Here is a 15,600-nt window from a genome sequence, read left to right on the forward strand (position 1 = left end):
CTATTGGCTGAACCCCCCATGTCTGCTCGCAAGATGCCCAATCAGCTGCCAGAACTCCAGGAAGTTGAGCTCTCCATCATTGTTCTTGTCCAATGAGCGCATGAGCTGGTCAATGGCCGTGGGGTCGCCAGCATTCTGCAGGAATACAGGAAAATAATACATCAAATTCTGAAAACAATAGTGACAGTCTCTGTGAACACACTATGATGTTATTGGTGGTGTGTGTGTGTTTGGGGGGGTGAGAGCAAGCCGACACCACTGGCACGTACACCAGTTTAAATAATTCATGCAACATCAGCAGAGGTGGTTTGGCACAGGGATCTATATCTCGGTCGCCATCTAGTGGCCAGAGTGAGAATTCCAGCTGTTCGTGTAAGCAGAAACACATGGAAAATTCCACACTTGGAAAAGTCAGCACTGTGTTTTTTTGAGTTGGACCTCAGGAACTTCTATTTTGCCATGGTGCTCTGGTTAAAAATGAAGAGTGCGGACAAAGTAGCAACAGCTAGAGGAAAACTCTGGACTCTCTAAAGGGCTGGCAGCTCCCCATCGATGACAAATCCATTGTTTTTGTGGAACGCATTAAATGTTAAGTTATTTCCTGTCCCAACACGAGTCGTAACAGCTAATTCCTGCTCGAGACCACAGGCAGGAAGAGCAAGAGTGAAACAATCTTCCACAACGTTAGAGTATTGTCATTTGGCTCAGAGGTACAGGGAGACCACATGCATTGAAAACGGCCCACGTAAATGAGCAGAAGTAGCCTTTGAGCACAAGTATGACTAACAGTTAATTACATGGTCGTAGCTAACAGGGCCAATGTGGCTTCCAGATGATAGTCTGTCAATAACAATCCTCCCTCATGAGAGAGCAGTTTCCTGTCAAACAAAGAAATTCAGAGGCAACTTCCTAAATGTGTTCCTGATTGTTCTGAATCATTTACCAGCACGTGACTTCTGTATTTAAACAGGGATCGTACCTTTTGGTGATAGTCAGTTTTTTGTCTGTTTTATTCAACAACTAATCTTATGACAAGAAGAAGAATAACATGGTCTTGTTGTTTTTTTAATACTGTAATTTTTGCTATTATTGACACAACAGCTGAAGATAGAGAGGAAATATGGGGAGGAGAGAGTGGGGAATGACAAGCAGCAAAGGGCCGATGGCAGGAGTCGAGCCTGCAGCCGCTGCATCAAGGACTCTCGCCTCTGTATCTGAGGTGCCTGCTCTACCAACTGAGCTAAACCAACACCCCCTAGCAGATGTTACTTACATAGGAAGAACTATCAATTCACCTTTGTTTTTTCAAAAGAAATAAAAAACAGTATGCTAATTTCAAGCTTCATATTTCACTCTGTGATACCTGTGGAGTAGCTTAGCATTAAACAGTTAAAAAAACTCCTAATTCTTCCCACACTGGCGCTCTGTGCAGGCCCTCATACAGCCTCTACCTGAAACGACTCGGTCAGCTCTGTCCCTCTAAGAAACCCCGCCCCTATAAGCTCACTTTCTTCTGATTGGCCAGCTCTCCGAAGCCTGCCGAGGCTGCATTTTGTGATGTCAGAAAGTGCAGCGTGTAGAAAAAGCTGTGTGAAACCTGGCGTTCACAGCAACCTGCAGACTGAGCTGAGAAGCCTGGGGATTACTCCAACATACTTTTACCTACAGATTTGAATGAAGGGACATCCAACATTGTAACAGATGAGTTACAATGTGAAACAGCATAAAACCCCCTCTTTAAACCAGCACCTTTACAGTACATTTTGAACCCAAAACATAATTTGCGAAATATTTAAATTGAGGTTATAAATAGTTGATTGAACACTCACAACTAGCTGTTATTGACAATAAGTTAACTTCACAAATACAATCATTGCAGGGTTACAGTTTGATAAACCTACAATCCTTACCGTGACAAAGTTTGGGAGCTCAGACTTGACCAGTCCGTGAAACTCATCTCTGCTCAGGGTGTCCGAGGAACCGTCAGTGCCTGCGTACGCCTTGAACTGGGACACCAGCACGCCGATAGCAGACTCCATCACAGGTTCAGAGACGCACAGGGAGGATCTCTAAGCAAAACTTCAGGGAAGAAAAAAAATGCAGTTGATTTATGATACAGATTAGGTTGAATCTAGTATAGAAGAGAAGAACAGAGCAGAACTTTTTACTATAATTTGATATGCAACAAAATCATAGACTCACCTGCTTGTATGTGCGCAGGTAAGCACTAAAGATCCAAGTCTTCCTGGTCTTTTCTAGCCTTCCTCTCCGGGTAAAGAAGACAAATCATTCACTTATTCCTGTCTGTATATTTACAGCTTGTGTTTTCTGTAAAAATTTAAACCACATTTCCCAAACACTCCTCACTTTTTTCCATGACGTGATTGCATTTTCAGCGTGTAACTATATTTACCGGCAGGAGACACAGACTACTGGGTGAATCATCTTGTTAGACTAACAATCAGAGTTACGCCTGGTTAAACATACTACAATGTGTGTGCACAGGTAGTTTAATGTTTTGCTCAGTTCATGCCCAATGCATGGAAAACGGCCCTACATTTTTCCTTTGCTGTGTCTGTGTGTTAGACAGTTAGGGAAATGCTTTAGAGAGCAAAACGAGGGCAGTAAATCAGGTGTAATTATAAAGTCTGTGTTGCAGAAACTTTGGAGAATGAGGCACTTGGGTTTCACTTCAGAAAAGTCAAATTATTTAAGCCAAAGCTCTGACAGGATGTGCACAGTTGGCATATTAGGGAGGCAGTTAGCGCTAACAAGCACAATGGCTTTAACATCCAAATATCCCCCGCACCTTGTTTTCTTGTCTCAGCTGCATGACACACAAACACTCCCAAACGCACACTTACATCTGTATCCCCATATGCCTGAAACAGCAGTCTACATTTCTTCCCCTTCCATTCCCTCGGCCATCATTGAGGAAAGAAGAGTGCAGCGACTAACTCTAAATAAATGGCTTGCAGAGAGGACTGAGGAATCACATACAGGTGTAAAAGAATCTGTTTCCCCTGGGGTGATGTTGCTAGTTGCTTGTAATTAATGCCTTGTGATTGATGCTTCGCTGGAAGTGTATTTGTGTGAAACAATTTATAAGTCTATATTCAAACCATAATTCAGAGTAGATGCATTTTACGCTCTAAAGGTTTAATGCAAAAAATACAAGTTATGCACTTAGAGTGTATAAAAGTGCCACAAGGCTGATTTACAGTGTCTCCTTTTACAGACTTTATAAGGCACTTATTTAGTGCACAGATGTGATTTTTAAGGATGCTGCTTTTCCACTGATGCAGTAGTGTAGATTGCATTGCACTGAATTTCTCTTAGTTTTTAGTTAAGTATCTATAGCATACAGAATCTACTCTGCAAGTTTTGCCATCGTCCTGAGTGGTACTCTGTTCCTAGTCTCAAACAGGCACAGTGATGTGAGATGTGTTAATCTCACCTGACTTCTTTTCCTCTGCGACCACTTGCCAAGTTGCTCCACCCATCAGGACTCAAGGGAATTAAAAGGCACGGCAAAAGTAGTATCACTACTAATATCAAACTACAGTCAAATAATTATTCTACAATGTCAGAAAACTGCAAACTTTTTCAGATTTCAGCAGAAATCGGTGGGACAGGACTAACCATGACCTCACTATTATAAATAACAAATAAAAGCAGAGACCTCACCTTGTTACAAACATGCAGAATCAACAGGACTTGTTAACCCAACAGGATCACAGTGTCTGACAAAAAGAGTAGCTGTTTGCAGGCCCCTAAAAACCCACTTCCTGGGGATTACTCCAACATAATTTTACCTGCAGATGTGAAACTTCACCCACGTTTAGTCTCGACATCCAACATTGTAACATTATATATATATGTCTTAAAAACTCTTCAAGTCAACGCAAAGAAGACAAAATCGAGTTATTTCATCACAGGGATGCATCAAATTTATTATTCTTCTCTTATGACAGAAAAAGGGCAATAAGTACATGATAATCCAACAAGTACTCTATGCTGACAAAGAGCCTACAGTGTGTGTTTCTGCATCTACTACATCTGAAAAACCATGTTTAAGTGGCTGCAGGACTTTGAATCAGCCACATTTAATAAGTTAGCATAGAAACAGTGCCATAACAACACTAGCGCTACATTCATGATCAAACTAGAATTAAGAACATTTAAGTGCACAACATGAATCCAGTACCTGAAAGAAACATACATGCTTAACATGTTGAAATCTTATGTGCCAACCAAATATCTTCTAAAATAAGCCGACATTACAAAATAAGTTAATCTTGTATCAGTGCAGTCCAGCAGAGCAGTATGTACAAACATTCAAAATAAAATCAACGCAGACTTCTCTTTTTTTCAGCTTTTTTTCAGCAGTTCACTCCACGCTTTACAAAAAGTGTTAATGCTTTAGATATAATCTGACACTAGGAGTCATGTTAAAGCACTTTATACATAAATATGAAGTAGTTGAGGTACAGGCCTCCTCAGTGAATAGGAAGACTTCAACAGTGCTCAGTGCTGCAGAGGAAGAGGTGCGGTGCATGTGTAAGACTGTACAGTGTTTATTCTTGGAGCATCCAACTTAATCTAACAGGTTTGATCTCCCCTATGCAAAGTGAGGAAGTAGCACTGTGTGCAGAAATGACTTTCACACTGTTAAACATTAGCTGCATGTGCTCAGTCACAAATAAAAAGCCAGAAATAGGGTTTTAGTTTTCCTTATGGATTAACTGTTAAAAGAAAGAGCAGACGATGTACGCATCATGCTTCTCCTCACTGAAGTCCGTCCCAAAATGTGATGTAAATGCAACAATGTATCTATTATCCAGAGTTAATGTGTGTGCATGTGCATAGAGAAAACACAACCCGACCCACAACAGTTAAATCAATCTTTAAGTTGAGCATCTTGCAGCAGATGTAAGTGGTAAAATAAGATCCTGTAAAAAGAACGGCAGGATGATAAATGTGTACTTGTAAGCATTTTGTGGTCCGATATAAAATGTTCCCTTTGAATAACCCCTCATCTGTCACGACCGCTACATTTCACAGATCCATCAATTCTGCCACTCCGTCAGCCACGTCCTCGTGCGCTCTCCTTCCTCCACTCCCCTTTGGATCTCTCCTCCTTCTTTTCGGCTCCTGGCACTGCAAACTTTTTCATGACTTCTCCTTCAAACTCTTCCATTTCGTCCTCTATGGCGCTATCCTCCTCCTCCTCCTCGTCCCCGTCTTCATCCCCTTCCACCATGTCTTCCAAAATGTCTCCCACGTCTTCCACAAAATCTTGAAAGCTCATCTGGTCGTGAACAAAGACTCCATCTTTGAAGAATTCCGTGGCGAGCTTTTTGAGCTCTTCTCTTTTGGAAACATCCACTCCTGCCCCCTCCGCCTTGGCTAGGTACGTTTGGAGGATGGCCTCAAACTCAGGCAGGGGGACAGGGAGCAGACCCTCCGCCTGGGCACAGGTCTCCAGTGAGTTACAATCCTTTGGGGGTTTGGGGTTGTGCTGGAGGCGGTCTCTCTGCTGGACCCAGTACTCGGGCTGCTCCAGGGAGGGTGTGCGGTGTGAGTGAGCAGGCTTCCTGTCGCTCCAGAGGTGCTCTTCTCCAGGGTGGTGATTCAGCTTGTGCTCATCTTTGTGTTTCAGGGAGCTGGATTTGTCCTTTTTCCTATCTCCGTTTTCCTTCTGTCCCTCTCTCTTCCACTTTTCTTCCTTCTTTTCCCACTGTTTCCTCTCATCCTTTCTCTTCCATTCCTTATCATCCTTACCATTTTTACTTTTCCGCTCGTTCTCGTTCCACTGTTTCCTCTCATCCTTCCCCTTTCTTTCTTTACCATGATTTTTGCTCTCTTCCCACTGTTTCCTTTCACCCCTTCCTTTCCATTCTTTACTCTCTTTGTCATTCTTACTCTTCCACTCACTTTCTTTCCTCAACTCTTTCTTCTCTCCTTTCTCTTTCCAATCTTTTTTCTCCCATTTCTCTTTGCCACTTTCCTTGAAGCCGTCTTTCCCTTTCTTCCACTCCTTCTCTCCCTTCCATTCCTCCTTGCCCTTGTGCTTGTCTCGATGGTCTTTTCCTACCTTCCAATCCTTCTTCTCCTCTTTTCCCCTCCATTGTTTTCCCTCATTCACTTTCTCATGCTTTCCCTTTTTCAAGTCCTTCTCCTCCTTCCATTCTTTCCTCCCAGTCTTGTCTTTCCACTCTTTCTTCCCTTCCCTGTCCTTCCATGACTTTCCTTCATCACCTCTGCTGGCCTTTTCTTTCTTATGGTCTTTCTTCATCTCATCACTGTGCCACTTCTGCTTATCTTTCTCCTTTTCAAACTTCCCGTGCTCATGTTTTCCCTTTTTCCACTCTGTTTTACCTACATCTTTCTGCTCTGTTTTCTCTCCCTCCTTCTGTACAGATTTTTCTCTCTCTTTCTTATCGCTCATGTAATGTTGATCCTTTTTAACATCTTTCTTCTTCTCCTTCTGCTCATCCAGCGGCTTCTTGTGCAGCGTTTCTGTATCTCCAGCTGTGTCCTGCGTGCTGTCCTCTGGCTGGCCACTGGAGGGCGATGTAGTTTCTTCTTTGGCTGCTGGAGGAAACACGAGAAGTCACTTTAACAACAAGCACGAGATGTGATTATTTAAGTGAGAATAACAAGAAAAAGGAACAAAACACTGAACTTTCCCTTGCTGTCAAATAACTATCATCCTTCTACCCTCCTCCACGCCCCCTCCCTACCTCCTCCCTCTGTCCCTTTGTACCTGCGGAGAGTTTTAATTCAGTCACAGTGGATCTCAGTGTTTCTAGTTCTTTCTGTAGGGCCCCGACAGACTCCAGCTCTCTCTTCATCCTCTCGTTCTCTTTCTGAAGGACAGGGAGAGATGCCATTTCTTTCTTCAACCTACTGTTTTCCTTCTCCACCTCCTCCCACCGCAGACGCTCCTTCGCTCCCTCGGCTGCCGCTCCCTCGGCTACTTTTAGCTCTTCTCCCTGCGCCTGTTTGAAAAAAACAGAACAGAAAAAACAGGTCCAGTGAGAATATAACACACTCTGTGACATGATAGGCACAGACACACATTAATGTTTATATGTATAGATGTATACACACACACACACACACACAGGATAGATCAGTTGAGAGACAGAATGGAGTCACACCTGAAGCTGGGCTTGTAGCACAGAAATCTGCTCGTTCCCTTTGGCTAACTTATTTAGAAGCTCTGTACTGTCAGCTTCTACTGGTGCTGGAGGAACCTCTGGATTAAGCCACTCCTGTCAACAAATTGCACATGCAGTACAACACAATGGTAAGATTTTAGACGACTTCTGGCAGTTATCATACTGGCAGGCAGACGGGGTAGTTGTGAAGCGAGGGAACAGAACACGATGATGAGTCAAGAAAGAACAAAAGTCCAGAGAAGCACGGTCGGTAGACAATAGCAGTAATGCTGCCAGTGTTGTGGGTGGTTTCCTGCTGAGCAAATCACACTTAAAATTCATGCGGTGGTACTTATTGTGCTGTAAAATGGGTACACACAATGGCTTTATAATGAATACAGGTTGGACCAGAGAGAACACAGACAGAAAACACGACAAAGTAATGTCAGACTGACCTGTTTCCCTGGTAACTCTGCATCTTTCAGGTCCCTTGTACCGTAATCACTGTCTGCAAATGTAGAAAGCAAAAAAACACACAAGACAGATTTATAAACAAAAAAAATGCACTCTTGATTAAAAACCTGTATCTCCAATGTTGCATATTTTCAGCTTCAGCTTTTGAAATCTCGTCTATGTTCTTAGAAAGTTCATGAAAGTAGTTCTGATCATGCAATTTAAATTAATGGAACCATCAAATCAGGTTGATCTGGTGTACAAGCTGTGAATGACTCACATTGGGAGGATGTGGTACAACAGCAAAGAAGCCGTGCTGCAAAAGTGTATGCATCTCTCTCTCTCTCTTTCTTGCTCGCCCGTGTTTAAAAGCGTGCGCTGCATTTAAAGTTGACTTTATAGCGAATAGTGCCAAGATGCAAAACTGTGTTTCTACATGCACAAACACATGCAGCGTGTATGCAAGAAAGCATTAGCACACAAATGTACAAGGACAACATACCCTCATCCAGGTCCATGAAGACACCTGCAGGTATAATACACCTCAGTCTCAGAGCTTCCTTTGTATTACGTACTAGTTACTCATCGCTCTCCTCTAGCCAACCTCTTTTAATTCAGCTAAAAAAACTTAAACTGTAACTGGCAGAACCAACATATCACATGGAGGTGCCTACCAGAGATAAAGATGGTGCCAAGGCCCAACAGGATGACAGCGCCCAGGATGCACTTGTTCACAGAGAACCCGCTGTCATCCCCACGAGGCGGCAGCTGGAACTCTTCCTCCGCTTCCTCTTCCTCCGCCCTCCTTCCAATTCGATCCAGAGCCGCTAAGAGAGACCTCCTTCTCCTCACCTCTGGTTCTCCCTCCTCTCCCGTCTTTTCAGTCCGCTCCTCACCCACCTCTGATCCCACGAGGGAGTCTGGAGCAGTGGAAGGGGGAAGAATGGAAAGCTTTAGTGTTTTTTTGACTGTCGCTTTGCAATTACAGGTTTCATTTTTTATGGGTACCCACGAAGCATAAATGTTCAAAACAGCGGCTCATTTAATGTGTAGGTATCTATCTGACATATTTAGTCAAAACCATTTGCACAACATCGGCCACATATCTGCTCTTGCACTTACACAGCTGATGTTAGACAGCACAGCAGCGATAGCGCTAGAACCGGTCTGATGCTGCAGTATGAGACAAACCCTCTCATGGGAGGTAAAACTTTCTCCGCTCTGCTCTGCATGGGAAGCTGGTTAATTTGCTCAACTGCCATTCCTTATTTAGCCTCAGTCTTTAACAAATTCCCTGGAAAATGCTTCAAACGCTTTGTTTTAAAACTTCCGTTGCCCCTGAGCAAGCCTCTAAACTGTTTGCATCATTTTATTGGTGAGGAGAAATGGTTCTTTACTGAACTCAGAGACACTGAACTCCAGCTTGTAAACACAAAGTGTAAGACAAAAAATGCACAAGAGAGCAAAAGGAGACTCATTTTTAATGCTGTAGCGAGAAAAAAAAGAAAAGAACTGCAGACCAAAAACAACACACTGCAAAAAACTTTCGAGGTCCCAGTCCCTCTGAAGCCAATTTACTTCTGCAGGGTGTCATGCGGCTAAAAAATCCTCTGTCACATCATGCTCCCTGCCTCATACCAACCACAGCCTCTCCAGACAACCTCCTGGCCCAGATACTGAACAATTCCATAACCAGCTGGTCCACCAAGTACACTTCAAACACAAATAGCACATACGGCTTATTAAAAAGGAGAGGATAAAAACTGAGGTGGTGCTTATTAGAATATTAATTTACTTGAATTAAAGTCTTGTAATTCATACCTGCCTGCTTCCCTACATCAGTCGCCCTTAGAGACAGGTCTGACTCCTCCCACTCCTGTTGTGGCTCCTCTCCATTTAGCGGGTGCACCGTTCCTTCCTGTGACGGCCCGTCTTCTTCCTGTGTAAACTGACCTCCTCCCAGATTCTCTGTCTCCAGCAGTGAGGCTGGGGGCTCATCAGTGGACGGGGCTATGTGGGTGTAGGAGTCGGAAAAAGAATCGGGGTCAGGGCTGGATTGTGTCGGGCCCTCAGGTAGACCCTCTGACTGGCTGAGTGCATCACTGTCAGGGACGACACTGCCGGAGACTTCCAGAGAAGTTGGAACAGGGGCATCAGTGACAGCGGTGGGCACAGGGGCGTGTTGCTCTGTGCTTGTGTCTTCACTTAAGTCTGCTGTGTTTCCTTCTGGTACCTGGTTAAAAACAAAACAGGTAATTAACTCCTTAAGGTATCCCACTGTCAGTCAAAGACTTTAGAGCTCCCTTTAAGTATTTTTGGTTTACACTCAAATAAGACGTCAAATTCTAAAAACAAGCACTCTTATACCTGGAGGCTGAACAGAAGGAACTACAGCCAGCTGCCATTAAGTCAATCTGAAGACTGGAAACAGAGCAAAGCTTGGCTCTGTCCAAGTGTATACTTTTGCAACCAAGCACTTATACAACTTAATAATTACTAAGTTATTTATTTTACTTTATTTCTTGTTTAAAGCTCCTGTGAGGAGTTTCTCACTGGTTGTGAAACAGACTATAATTTATTCTGATGACTCTTTAGGACCTACAAAAGCAAACCAGACCATCAACAACAAGACTGATTCTATGTTGTTATTTTTAATGCCTGAAACTGCGGGTGGGGGTAGGTGTCAGACGTGTTGTCTGAAGTGATGAACAGCATTAATTCAAAGTGAGTGATACATATGACTGTTAAAGAAAGCAGGATGACATTTTTAGTTAATAACCACCACTTAAACATGAAGAGGACAAAATCAGCAAAGAGATAAAAGGTACAGCTTTGTCCACAGGGGGCGCTAAAATCAACGGGCGCCAGTTTAGCTTAGAGGTTAAATCGGCAACCATATACAGAGGCTGATCCTCGATGTGGCAGCCCTGGGTACAACTCCTGCCCTCGGCCCTTTGCCGCGTGTCATCCCCACTCTCTCTTCCCTCATTTCCGCCACTATCCACTGTCCTCTCTCTTCAATAAAGGCATAAAAAGCCAAAAAATATATCTTTAAAATCAGCACAAACCAAACGTTCCTACCAGGAGCTTTAATATGTACAAAAAACTATGTGTAAAAACATAAACCATGTGCTGGACTAGGATCGGTTGCCACGCAACCAGAATAACATCCAGGAAGTTACCAGTCATGTCCATGAAATAGTCCACAATAATTAAGTCAGGTAATGTCACCTTCAAACTAAGCCAGGCTAGCTGGTTCAAGTCCATATACTTATAAGGTAGCCTGCAGTGGGCTTCAGCCTAGTGAAAACTGGAATGAGTCATCCTATAGGAACCAATACTAGGGTGAATATGTGGATACACTACGGCTGGCCTAGCACAATCAAGTAGCCATGATGGATATAGTAGAAACAATCTAAAATGTATTTCCTCTAGCAATATAGAAACAAGAATTAACCCAAACCACAATATTATTAGAAAATGTAACACAGCAGCTGTGTAGCAATTATTACATGATAGGAAATTATAGGTATTACAGTCTTACCAGGTGTCCCTCCACAGGGAGTCCCTCTGCACCGTTTGCAGGCTGGTTCTCCCCAGAACCTGGCTCATTAAAACACAAACAGAGGGCGAGAGGGGAGACATTCAGGGCAACACATTATATATAACTTGTGACTCTTATATGTACACCAGTGTGTATAAAACCAAATAAAGAAAGACCTGTGGATTTGGTTTTTGAAAGTTTTCTAACATTCAGAGAAGAATTCAGAGACGGCAAACGGTCAAACTTAAGTAAATAAAAACAGAAATACTATATTTACTAGAATTATAATAGGCTTTTGTGTTACAAATATGAGTTTTACTGTGCTATAAATATTCTCACAATCCCCAAATCTATTGTGACAAACACCTGCTGCAGCTGTAAGGCTTTCTTCATGGTGCTCTGTCCCCTCTGCCAAAGGCTTCAGGGTTTCAGCGACAGTCTCCTAGAACAAACAGAAACCATTATCATAATTTAGAGGAGTAGTGAGTGAGTATCAACTGGTAGTGCCAAAGAGCCCATGAGCTCAGCAGCGAGTGCTTACCTAGCCTTCAGGCCAGGACCTCCTACACCAGTAATGCTTTAAGAATATTAGTTTAATCATAAAGACATAAAAGAAACTCCGTTTTATTAGAGAAACCTACTTTGCATTCAGGTGACCTAAAAGGGAATCAACTGGGACAATGATTTTCCTTTTTTAAAAATAATGTATTGTCAATGAGGCCATGCACAGCCACTCTACGTGTGTCTATGCGCTTTACAAAGCGGTGCTACCTCAGGAGTGAGGATGGTCCAACTGTTGTTAGTACTGCTGCCACCAGACATGGCCCCCTAGAGGCTGTCTCTGTCTCCTGCAACACAAGAGGAACACAGAGCAGATTACATTATCAACAGCAGTTCACCAAGAAGAAAATAAACTGATGTTATTTACTCCATTATTTCTTCATACCCTCTGCCCCAAAGCTAGCTAGTATGGTTTTACAACATCGTTAATCCTGAATTTAAAAAATGGCAGAGTGCGAAATATACGGTTTGATTTGTGATTAAAAGTGCACCTCCTAAAGCGACAGCTACCAACCCCAAGTGAGCAGGTGTATTATTCAGAGGCCTGCCTCTGGTCAACAATTACAGTGACAGTGACGGTGCTGTCGCTATAAGACATTTACATCCTCTGTTTACACGGGCACAATATTTGAATACATGTGGTTTTGTATTCAGCCTCACCCATTATGCCAATAAAAGACCTACTGTAACCTGTTGCTAACACTTTGCTATGTGTGTGCAGGAAGTGCAGGTCCCTGGGACCATTCAGTTCTTCATTAGTAGTTTGTGTGTGTTGTTGGGCTTTTGGTCGTCCTGGCTTTTGACTAGCCGGGAAATGTTTTGGCAGAGACACGAGTAACTAAGGCCAGCACCATTCTGGAGATATAGACAGCAGAATGTGCTGTCCATTTCAAAGCTACTGCTCGGTTAATATATGTCCAAAACCCACCAAAATTCAACTGTAACATATTCCTGTAGGCATATTATTAAGAAATTAGCTATTTTAAAGTAAGATAAGCCTCATTTTCCTTAATCTGTATCTGGCCAATACAAGTCTTTCCAGAGCAGGATGACTCAAGCAGCCATACATGATTTTACCGTAGATATAACATTGTTACAAAGCCTTCCTTTACAACACAGGACGATAACAGAGATGCATATATCTCATGTTTAGTCTGGCTCTCTTCAGTGGATGCAGAAAGAACTAACCACTTAAGTTAACACCACACCGTCTGGGTAATGACACACTTCACTCCCCAAATTCAATTCTCTCTCAGCTCCGCAATTTAGGTCTCCTAATCGAGTGCCTCCCAAGAGAGGTCTACTGAATCTAGCCTAGGGCCCTGGGAGCATTGTGGAGCATATAGTGGAATGGCTTAAATAGATATCAGCTAAATATAGCTGCCATGAGATTGGCTAGAGACAGAAAGAGGGAGCATGCAGAAGATGGCCAGGGGGAACACGGCACAGGAAGCAATATATTCAAAGGACAATGTTAAAAGGATTATTGTAAATGCACCACAAAGCAGATGGCTTTAACAGAGAAAAATTAAACTCTGGTCTTACTCTCCGGTCTTTATGCGTGACATATATTTCAACCTGTAAAGCTCTACATCAGATCTTTACGTTAGAATTTTACAATTAACATCATACTTGATCTCGGTTTATTAATACATTTCCCTGCAAACAATAATCTGCTTTTAGTTTAGCGATTGTGTAAAATTCTACTAGGCATTGGTGGCCACACTTAAGTCAAATACAGCCAAAGAGATATGGTTACAAATGTAAGCCTAATCTTATTATCTCAGCCTCGGCAGGGAAAAATTACCAAAAAAGGTCAAGAGAAAAACGTGCAGGACAGGCTATTGTAAGGCTGTCAGCCAAAGCAACAAAACCACCATTTCCACAGCAGTTCTAACGCAGCATCACAAAGAAAGCAGGCAGTACTTCAAAACACGAGTTAAACAAGCTATTTTAAGTAAAGGGGTGTGAAGCCTGGGACAGGAAATATCATGGCGATGGGCTCAATTAAAAAAATAAAACAAAAAACCGAGTTAATATCACTTTTAACGTGTTAAAAACCACTGAATGCAAGGTGTAACACTTAAGGTCCAATTAGCAGCTAAATTGTTTACATTAGCCATCAAAAACAAAACTTTCCAACCGTTACAGCAGTCAACCGAGAACCAGGAAAAAGTGAGTTTAACGACGTTGTCGACGCAGTGGAAGAAGAAACAACAACAGGAAGGAAGTTGTAACATTAAAAAAACAAAAACATTTCAGGTAAGATATGTAGGTCATTCTTACCGTGGTTCGTCGCTTTACTTCAAACCCCGCAGCCTGTCACAGATACAGCAGAAACACTTATGAATCTCCTCATCCAACTTGGGAACTTAGAACGTGCCTCCTGAACTTGCATGATCGACGCGCCTCTCGTCCAATCACACCAACTGTTCGCTCTCATCCCGCCCCTCGCCTTCCTGCTCGCCCAATGGCAGTGAGGCGTCACTGTTCTTCACTCGGAAAGCGTCCAAGGTGATTGACAGACGCAGGTGATGTTGTGTATGTAAAACATACATCTTACATACGTTAGTTTTTTCTTCACACACCTCCAGTCGTCAGCATTTAATACCGGTAGTCCACAGGGTTGGGTTGACTCCAGGTTGATAATTGGGTCACATATCGTCCTTTCCCATATATGCTTAATGTATCGGTATTTTTCCATTCAATACCCACATCATCAACTTAATGTAATAAAAACAAGCCTCTAGTATTATCAAAGGCAAACGTATTTCTTTAGCTAGGCACTATATTTTAACTACATGATTAACCACAATAAAATGAACAAAAATGCAGACGTAAAGATAATTTTTTTTCTATCCATTATTTCCTTTATTCAGTGCACACCAGTTTGTGTTGTACAGTGATCAGCAGGGGTGCCATTCCTAAAAATCAGGAGGTTGAATTCAGGAAAATCTGACCCAGTCTCACAACCAGTATTTGTAGCTTCTGGAAATGTGCCAATGTGTTTACTGGAACCAAAGAGGAGCATCCTCTAGACACTGAAAAATAAAGATACAAAATATATTAACACATCAAACAATTGTAGGAATTAAATAAATAAATAATATAAAATATGTTTGTGCTCAAGTTATCAAATGAAGCAAGACTCATACCTGCCAATGCTTTGCCAGCCCCGCTGATCAAACATTCAATTCCCGATGAAATAACAGCGTGTCGAAATTAAACTCTAGGTGCCAATGGAGGGAAAAAAGGAAAAAAATCAATGCTTGACCACTTGATCCACTCTCTCAGCCAGTCTGTCAGTCCAGGATCTCTTTGATGCACCAGCAGCACAGAAGAAAATAGAGGCACTCTTTAACTGACTGAATGAATCCATAGGCAAAGTTTCCTCCCAGGAAGTTCTTGCCTCGTCCCAGACCCATGGCCATGTCCCGCAGGTGCTGTCCCAGAGAGGAGGAGGGCATGGCCTGGGGAAGAGGACGCTGGGGATGCATGGCTCCGGGGAAGAAAACAAGCGTTATAGCAGAGGGAAAGAAAAACGAGGGCAGCTGATGAGGAGAAGCAGGAGGTGAGGCTTGACTGGGCCCGCGCAACAGCTGAGTTCTGGCACAGTTAGCTCCCCTACTTATAACCTCCTACATTCACATCCTGCTTTTTCTCGACTGTTCCCTGCTTTCAAACGTCCAGTGATTGATTGAAGGCCTTGTTTACCTTTTTGGTTCCCCTCTGTTGTATAGCACTCTCCCCCTATAGGCCCTAATAATCCCTGAATCAGCCCCCTACTGTTACAGGCTCATCTGCTCACAAACAAGAGAGTTCCAGCAGCTCCAATACACCCCCTGCTACATCCCACTCTTTGTTCCGGACAGTATG

General features: G+C 42.8%; 3 protein-coding genes across 7 annotated transcripts; all 3 read right to left on the bottom strand.

Annotated features, from left to right (window-relative positions):
- Positions 1-2,039, bottom strand: LOC138584760 (protein S100-A11-like). Its single transcript, XM_069657070.1, has 2 exons — positions 1,911-2,039; positions 1-135 (listed from the first exon to the last, which is right to left on the bottom strand). The coding sequence occupies exons 1-2, from the start codon at positions 2,037-2,039 to the stop codon at positions 1-3; spliced, it is 264 nt and encodes an 87-aa protein (XP_069513171.1).
- A 1,898-nt stretch (positions 2,040-3,937) lies between these two features.
- On the bottom strand, positions 3,938-14,094 carry pbxip1b (pre-B-cell leukemia homeobox interacting protein 1b). 5 transcript variants are annotated; one of them, XM_069655750.1, is made up of 12 exons: positions 14,011-14,094; positions 11,935-12,011; positions 11,530-11,605; positions 11,164-11,222; positions 9,441-9,852; positions 9,258-9,332; positions 8,294-8,539; positions 8,122-8,145; positions 7,622-7,674; positions 7,167-7,280; positions 6,914-7,004; positions 3,938-6,594 (listed from the first exon to the last, which is right to left on the bottom strand). In XM_069655750.1, exons 2-12 carry the CDS (start codon positions 11,983-11,985, stop codon positions 5,087-5,089), a joined length of 2,709 nt encoding a protein of 902 aa, XP_069511851.1. In that variant the 5' UTR covers positions 11,986-12,011; positions 14,011-14,094; the 3' UTR covers positions 3,938-5,086. The 5 variants fall into 5 exon arrangements, with proteins under 5 accessions (XP_069511851.1, XP_069511850.1, XP_069511847.1 ...); XM_069655749.1 differs by having other exon boundaries at positions 3,938-6,597; XM_069655746.1 differs by having other exon boundaries at positions 3,938-6,597; positions 6,770-7,004.
- A 516-nt stretch (positions 14,095-14,610) lies between these two features.
- On the bottom strand, positions 14,611-15,221 carry lenep (lens epithelial protein). Its single transcript, XM_069657104.1, has 2 exons — positions 14,880-15,221; positions 14,611-14,765 (listed from the first exon to the last, which is right to left on the bottom strand). The coding sequence occupies exon 1, from the start codon at positions 15,219-15,221 to the stop codon at positions 15,027-15,029; it is 195 nt and encodes a 64-aa protein (XP_069513205.1). The 3' UTR covers positions 14,611-14,765; positions 14,880-15,026.
- Between the last annotated feature and the right edge of the window lie 379 nt (positions 15,222-15,600).

The sequence above is a fragment of the Semicossyphus pulcher genome, unplaced genomic scaffold, assembly GCF_022749685.1.
Source record: "Semicossyphus pulcher isolate SPU_LCO1_2020_fin unplaced genomic scaffold, fSemPul1.0.p SCAF_9, whole genome shotgun sequence".
NCBI lineage: Eukaryota > Metazoa > Chordata > Actinopteri > Labriformes > Labridae > Semicossyphus > Semicossyphus pulcher.

Bases quoted from the DNA above. Each gene is read 5' to 3' on its own strand.
- lenep (XM_069657104.1), bottom strand. From the start codon at position 15,221: ATGCATCCCCAGCGTCCTCTTCCCCAGGCCATGCCCTCCTCCTCTCTG.
- LOC138584760 (XM_069657070.1), bottom strand. From the start codon at position 2,039: ATGGAGTCTGCTATCGGCGTGCTGGTGTCCCAGTTCAAGGCGTACGCA. The intron at 136-1,910 runs GTAAGGATTGTA...GTATTCCTGCAG, and splicing joins AGCTCCCAAACTTTGTCACG to AATGCTGGCGACCCCACGGC.
- pbxip1b (XM_069655746.1), bottom strand. From the start codon at position 11,985: ATGTCTGGTGGCAGCAGTACTAACAACAGTTGGACCATCCTCACTCCT. The intron at 8,146-8,293 runs GTAGGCACCTCC...TTATACCTGCAG, and splicing joins TGGCACCATCTTTATCTCTG to GTGTCTTCATGGACCTGGAT. The intron at 7,675-8,121 runs GTATGTTGTCCT...CTACATTTGCAG, and splicing joins CTTCATGGACCTGGATGAGG to ACAGTGATTACGGTACAAGG.